General features: G+C 40.2%; 1 protein-coding gene across 1 annotated transcript; it reads left to right on the top strand.

Moving 5' to 3' along the window:
- Nucleotides 1–1,490: 1,490 nt before the first annotated feature.
- On the top strand, nucleotides 1,491–4,206 carry LOC107674355 (serine/threonine-protein kinase pim-1-like). Its single transcript, XM_016468311.1, has 6 exons — nucleotides 1,491–1,876; nucleotides 2,071–2,177; nucleotides 2,310–2,360; nucleotides 2,468–2,834; nucleotides 3,666–3,842; nucleotides 3,931–4,206. The coding sequence occupies exons 1-6, from the start codon at nucleotides 1,804–1,806 to the stop codon at nucleotides 4,116–4,118; spliced, it is 963 nt and encodes a 320-aa protein (XP_016323797.1). The 5' UTR covers nucleotides 1,491–1,803; the 3' UTR covers nucleotides 4,119–4,206.
- The last annotated feature ends 3,344 nt before the right edge of the window (nucleotides 4,207–7,550 follow it).

A 7,550-nucleotide genomic window follows, 5' to 3' on the forward strand; every position in this document is an offset into this window, starting at 1 on the left:
GCAAATATAACACAGTTAACTTCCGTGATGATGCTAATGACAGGCAGCAAAATTCTCTGTTAAACACCCTCTTCAGCCCATGTGTCAATTAATGTTTTGAGTTGTTTTAGTTGCTCCATCCATGTCTCTCATCCACGTGTCCCAAACTTCTGTATACTGATGCTGTTTTTTGTTTGGGAGGAGTAACGTTTACATATGCGGCCTGAACAAGCAGATGCATTTACACTTGGATGAGTTGCGTCTTTGTATGCGTTTCAAACCACCTCCTGAGGGAGTCTGAGTGATCAGATTACTATATGTCTCAAATGGGTCTTTGAGGGCACTTACACTTGGTCTATACTACTTAACTATACAATAAGTAAAGATGAAGTGTCAACTATACAATAAGTAAAGATGAAGTGTCCAGGTGTGAAAGCCCCCTAATATGGGTTTACATCAGTTTTTTTGTTGATGTTTAGGCGTATATCCAAAGGGCGGGGAAAATACAGAAGACAGGGAGAGCAAGTGCCATTCAAACAATAATCTGCACGGGAAAGAGAGGACAAGAGACATGGGGGATGGGTCTGCAAGTCTTTTATCTCAAGTTTCCCACATCCTGCCGCCGAATTTAAAACTGGCCACCCAATTTGAAAGAATGCCTGGTATGGGCCTCATTTCCATAGCGACCAGCATTGTTCTCCTTTTGAATAAAGCCTGTTGCCTGCCAATGGGAGGAGAAAAAACTTTGCGCGCTAATTTGAGATTAATGAGGTGATGCAGTGCACGCGGTCTTCATATACACTTTGTAAACCTACTTCACATGACAGATGACAAAAGAGCTGTCCATTGGGATGATGATGCATTTGTATGTACAGAAAAGGAAAACGTGGGTTGCATTACACTGCAGAATTTTTTTAAATATGTAAGTTAATGCTGTCTCTTCCTCTTTCATCATGTGAAATGATTGTGTTCCTTGAATGCTAAATACAAGGAAAACTTTCAAGTTGCACATTGACTTATACTGTTACTGTACTAAAGTCCATTTCTATCTATCTATGCTTAAAAATATATTTTTATATTATATATGTATATATTTGTACATATATAATATGCATCTTTTCAATCATTTTACAAGATTGTATATATATATAAAGCATGCATCTATTTTTGTAATACTCTTCATACTTCTCTGAAATAATACCCCGAATCTGCAACTGCGACTTTTGTTATATATATATATATATATATATATATATATATACACACACACAGCCATGTGAATCATTCTCCCTGTCTGCCCCACGCCGGCTAAACGCCCTCAAAAAAAGCCTCGACTATTTGGCGCGTTTTGATTCCCGCCACGTCTACGTTTTCCTTTATTTTCATGTTTGATTGACTTTTTCTGCAGAGGCAGGCGTATTAGTCATTGGCTGAATCGTGTTTGTGGGCGGGGCCACCATTGACGTACGAGCAGCCACCCCTCCCTTTTACTACTGGTGTATATAACGGCTCTTGCCCCTCCCTCACGATTTAGAAAGCCGGGTATTTGTGTTCATCACGCACCTCAGACGATAATATTTATCTTGAAGATATATTAATCATTTATTTATTTTATTTCATATTCTAAACTGGAATAGACCTTGCGCGGTCGATTAAAGTTCGTCTTGAGAATCAATACCCATCGAGCCTAGATGAGAAGGGATTTCTACAGGCTTCTAGACCGGATCCCTCAAGTAGACCTTCCCTACATCCATCTATACACGACGGATTTTGACCTCAACATTGGAATACACCTCAAGCAGAATTCGCATTTCGGATTATAGAATGCTTCTATCAAAATTCAACACATTTGCTCACATTTCCACCGTGGACATGCCGGCGAAAATCCAGCTTCAAGGTTAGAGGACGGTGATTCTCGTGCTCGAGTATCTGTGTGTGTGTGTGTGTGTGTGTGTGTGTGTGTTGTGGTCTTGGGCTCGTTTACTTCAGCAGACTTGAGTGTTGGGAATAGCGTGCGTCAGATTTCCAATTATGATACAATTTTACGTCTTTTATCAATTCTAATTAATCTATCATATCTTTTATCGACAGTTAAGGAGAAAGAGCCGTTCGAGAAGGCGTATCAGGTCGGTTCTGTGCTGGGAAGCGGCGGTTTCGGAACGGTGTATGCGGGTTTAAGGATCGCCGATGGCGCGCCGGTAGGTTCCCCAATGGATGATTTTTGTACATAAGCGTGAACGTTTAGAATATTCATAACGTGTGTGTATAATATAAATAGTGTATAATATATCAATTCACTGCTTAATAATGCATTTATTTATCATTTCTAGGTTGCCATCAAGCATGTTGCTAAAGATCGTGTGACTGAATGGGGAGAGCTGGTGAGTACTTAATTAAATAGATTATATTCATATTATTTGTGTCTAAAATATCGCATATAAATAATATATGACAGCGTCACTAAAACGAACACGTCCTCCGTTTCCAGCCCAATGGCGCGCGCGTCCCGATGGAGATCGTCCTGTTAAAGAAGGTCGGCACCGGATTCCGTGGCGTGATCAAGATGCTGGACTGGTACGACCGACCGGACAGCTTCATTATCGTCATGGAAAGACCGGAGACCGTCAAGGACTTGTTTGATTTCATCACGGAGAAGGGCGCGTTAGCGGAGGAGCTCGCCAGGAACTTTTTCCGCCAGGTTCTGGAAGCGGTGCGTCATTGCCACAACAACGGCGTCGTTCACCGTGACATCAAAGACGAGAATATTCTTATCGATCTACGAACCGGTGATCTGAAGCTCATCGACTTTGGATCGGGGGCATTACTCAAAGACACCGTCTACACCGATTTCGACGGTAAGAGACATTTGCATGACCTTCAAGCCAGGGTTCCCACGGTCACCGAAAACGTGGCGTGGTCGGGGAAAATTAAAATACGTGCTTATCTGGCCTCATGGAAACTTGTGTCGTGGATATAAAATATTTATTTAAAAAAAAAATCTCTTTAATATTAGTATGGCTTTGTGAGTGGAAAAGTATATAAACAAAACAAAACTATAGGCTAGAAATTGCTTGATGTATTTTTAAATACGTTTAAGCATTGAAATTCGATGGTTGTAATGTTTGGGAATCCTGTCAAGCTCTAAAAAGGGTGTATGTTTATATATCGAGGCGATGTTTTTACATTTTAAAACAAATTTATCAAACATATCTGGCATGAGTCAGTTGATAAATGTGTATTATGACCCCCTTTCGTCGTTGACTACCCATGCCAAGCTTAACAAATCGGTCGGCATGAAGATTTGTTTATTTTTGTATAATGTTGCTTTGGAGAAAAGTCATTTTGCTGGGTTGTGGGTTTGGCGCCCCCGCCGGTGGGAAATGGAATTATTACAACTCAAAGTTTGTAAACACAAGTCACATGGCAACCAGTTTCTCCACATGCGTGTGCCTGCTGTCACACTCCCGAGCACATGACTGTGCACATTAATGTTGAGCCATAACAGTAATGTTCAAACACGACACACCTTTTTCCTGCCACACCTTTTACTACAGTGTTTGGTTTAGTGTCTTGTTTTGTCAGTTACTAAAATGAAGAGTTATATGCAGTTTTGTTGCATTTTTGTGTTTCAGTGTTGCAGAATCATGAATTTAAATGCATTTTTCTGTTTTCTGTTCTCTATTCAGGTACACGTGTTTACAGTCCACCAGAGTGGATCAAATATCATCGCTACCACGGTAGATCTGCGACCGTGTGGTCTCTGGGCATCCTGCTGTACGACATGGTTTGTGGGGACATCCCATTCGAGCAGGACGAAGAGATCGTACGTGGGCAGGTGCTGTTCAGGCGGAGAATCTCAGCAGGTAAGACTCACAGATCACATGACGCCACCTTCTTAGAGGTTTATGCGTTTACTGCAATGCTATAATCACACATCCTGTTGTTTTACAGAGTGCCAGCAGCTTATCAAGTGGTGCCTGGCCCTCCGCCCTGCAGAACGCCCTTCTTTCGAGGATATAATCAACCACCCTTGGATGCAGAACACGGTGCCCCCTACGGACAACACTGAGATCAGACTGCACAGCATCAACCATGAGCATCAGCCCGCTGCTTTCCCGGCAGTCACTGTGTGTAAATGACTGTCTGAATGCATACATAGAGACTTTCCATTACAGCAGCAAACCACCCAGGGGACCTGCGGACTGAGCAGTGCAAAAAAAAAACACATGTTATTCTTTTGTTTTGAGCATTGCTGCTAGGTGGGAGTTCAAGGCTAGGCCAAAAAAAAGGGAGAGGTCCACCTTTTAGTGAGATTTGTTATCTCTCGTCTCCTGCCCATCTGTGGCTCAGGGTCCCATAAGTCTGGTTCGTAGTAACCAAATGACTGTCAACACTGCTGTTGGACACTGGTAGATTGAGAAGCCCATCTCAGCCAGTGGGAGGAGCTCTGGGACGTCCGACGCAGCGGCCGCGAGGAGTCGTGCTGTGATGAGGGCCGATCTGCTACGCTTTAGTGCGACGTCAGGGCTGTTCCTTTAGGAAGCAGATCAGCCGAGCTTAATAATTTTAGTGCCTTCTGTGCAAGATCAAGGTTTTGTTTTTTTGGAAATACTTGAATTGAGTAGCCACTGTAACACTGTACTCCTTTACCTTTCTTGCTTCCACTTAACCCGCTTCAGGCAGGTAACTGTCGGTCTTACTCTAATACGTCAGAGAGAGTAACCAAATCGACCTCACAAACTTCTGCAGAAAGAAAAGTCTTACCTCACTCTTTCAAACCGCGGTTTCTTTTTCCTCTTTCTTTTGTACTGAGTAACCCTCAACAACTACCACTCATTGTCACAGATGCACAAAGCAATGCAACTACAACTTAAAAGACTACATTTTCTGCATATTATTTTTGTCGTTTTGGTCAGATGACTCAATTCCATGACAAGACTTATGCGTAAATTATATTTATTGGAGTGTCTTAAAAAAAACAGATGGAAGTGGAAGTATTTATTTATTTATTTATAGAGAAGCAATTTTCTGCAAAGTTTTTCTCATTCCACCACCGAAGGGCCCACAAATTATTTAAATGTATTTTTACCATATTTAAAGCCTTTTTTGAGAACGATATGTACATATGTTGTAAATAATCTTCCAAAGCACTTCTGTTTCTCGATGCATGGAGCACTGCTGATGGTAAACCATACCAGTCTGAAGTCATGTTTGTCACCTAATTTAAACTGTCTGCTGTGCATATGTTGGAGGAAATGACCTCATGAATGTTTGAGGAACGAGTGATTTTACATGGGTTTTTTTTTCCACCTTTAGTAGGCATGATTGCAACTCTGGTTTTGTTTTTCTGATTTAGCAATGTAAATTATGTTTAGAAAGCTATTTTTTTACACAATTGTCAATAAATATTTTTTTAACATTCATTCTGGTTTCCCTTGTATGAATTGCATTGTTCGATTCACTATAGCAATACCAGTAGGTGGTCTTATAAACTGATTTAAGCAATCAGCAGATGTCATCTGAGAAGTGGACAGATTGCGATGGTATTAGCTGTAAATCCATTTAACTAACTAATAATGCTCTTATCGTTTTATATTGATAGTGTATCTTTAATCTGAGGTGATTAGGACCACAGGGGTCCAGATTTCTTAATACTGGACTTTTGAACCGGATACATGTGATCATGGCTAACAGCATATACTGTATCTGTGTTTTTGTAGATAGCGCCAGGTATGCTTTAAATAGCATTATAAAGATACCGTTCCCTGAGAAGTTCAAAGAGCTGTACATAAAGCTTGAATGTGAACGCCCACTTGCTCAGCAGCCTTGGTTCCAGCAGTATTTTTCCCATTCATTTTTTTCCATAAGCATTTAGAAGAAATTTTTCATTCAAAACCTCTGAGCCGTGAACCAAAAACAACCAGCTCTGAGATGAATCACTATATTGTGAAAAGTAAAAAGAAAAAAAGTCAGCTTATAGTCTTTAATATATATATATATATATATATATATGTGTGTGTGTGTGTGTGTGTGTGTGTGTGTGTGTGTAAATTATATAATCATAATTTATTGACTCTATTAAACCAGTATTAGACATTTGTAGGTTTTAGTCTATGTTTATAGCTTCAGGGTCATTTATATGCCTGTGTTCTCCTAAAAGCTGATAAACGGTTTAAATATTTCCAGTCTTTTAGGAAAACAGACCAAAAATATTGATGACTTATCTCACCCTCAGGGGCATACACAAATATTTACCCAATGAAATGCTCTCTCAAGCCACCTGATTCTGTTTAGCAATAGCAAATAGCAAAAAATAATGTAAACTAAAGCCTATTGGCTATTTAAAACGTCCTGTCTCAATAAGAAATATATCAGGAAAGAAAATGTTGCCACTCAGGTAAGTCTGTTTAAAAATATTTGTCATCATTAAAAAACAATTTATTTGAATGAAATTATATTGTGGAACCCTTCTGTTGTGCCCCATAATTGTTCAAAGTTAAACAGAGGTATAATAATGCATTCTCCACCTGTGAGCAGTTTCACATTGTGCCAGATAAATAAGTCTGCTTTGTTGAATCGTTTCTCCTCTTATGTACCGTACAACTCAGGAGAGCATGGGGTGACTTGACCTAGGCTGCGTTTCCCAAAAGCATCGTAACCCTAAGAAGATTGTAGAACCATTGCCACCAATGGTCTCTACGATCAACTTAGCTTACGATGCTTTTGAGAAATGCAGCCCTGAACCTTTCGTGGGCCCATAACTGCTGCCCTCCCTATGAGGACACACACAACACAAGCAGGGAACGTTCTTGTTAAGCCCTTCATTAATCCTCTCACAAAAACCTCCTCAGTATTTACACTGCAGCTCTAAATGAGTTACAATGCGCGCATATGACCCGAGGCGCACCTGATCAGTCGGCATCCGCAGGGGTATGCAACTAAACCTGACATGGGCCGATTTAAGAGGGAAACAACGCCTGATTCATTCACACATCTGGGCTTGAGCTTTGACATATGACCAGAGCACAGTCAAAGTATCTGAATTTAGTGGAAACCAAGTTTAATGTTCGTCAATATGGGATAATGTTTCAGAAATGTACATGCTTACAAATAAAGGTTTTTCAATAGTTCTTCAAAGAACATTAGGTTCAAAATTCTTCTGCAGCTCTCAAATCTTCAAAAACAGATTCAAAATTCATGCACCAATGCCAGGTTTCACTTCATTGACTTGGAGATCGAAATTTTGACTTTTAGGTCTGTTCTTAACAAAAAAGATATTATGGCTTCAGGAGGCACGGATATAGAATGCTGATATGATGGTTTTATAGGCCAACTCAGAAGTTTGCATCACCCTGGTTCCCTAGACAAAAAAAAAACGATGGGACTTTTCTGTTGGCTTTTGGATTAATGCAGCAAATAAGCTCTGTGACCAACAAAAGTTTATGATTCTTAAACATTTGGTTCATCATGACAACCTTCACAAATGAATGCAACTTTTATGAATTTTGAAGCCAAAAGTAAAAAAATAAACCCCTCAGGGCGACCCAGATACGGTAGACCAGTCAGGGTAG

This window comes from Sinocyclocheilus anshuiensis, unplaced genomic scaffold (assembly GCF_001515605.1).
Source record: "Sinocyclocheilus anshuiensis isolate Anshui unplaced genomic scaffold, SAMN03320099.WGS_v1.1 scaffold188, whole genome shotgun sequence".
In the NCBI taxonomy this organism is placed as follows: Eukaryota; Metazoa; Chordata; class Actinopteri; order Cypriniformes; family Cyprinidae; genus Sinocyclocheilus; species Sinocyclocheilus anshuiensis.

What these genes read in the sequence shown, in the direction of transcription:
- LOC107674355 (XM_016468311.1), top strand. Translation starts at nt 1,804, where the DNA reads ATGCTTCTATCAAAATTCAACACATTTGCTCACATTTCCACCGTGGAC. An exon ending in CGTCTACACCGATTTCGACG is followed by an intron (nt 2,835 to 3,665) that starts GTAAGAGACATT and finishes TTCTCTATTCAG; the next exon opens with GTACACGTGTTTACAGTCCA. An exon ending in CAGGCGGAGAATCTCAGCAG is followed by an intron (nt 3,843 to 3,930) that starts GTAAGACTCACA and finishes GTTGTTTTACAG; the next exon opens with AGTGCCAGCAGCTTATCAAG.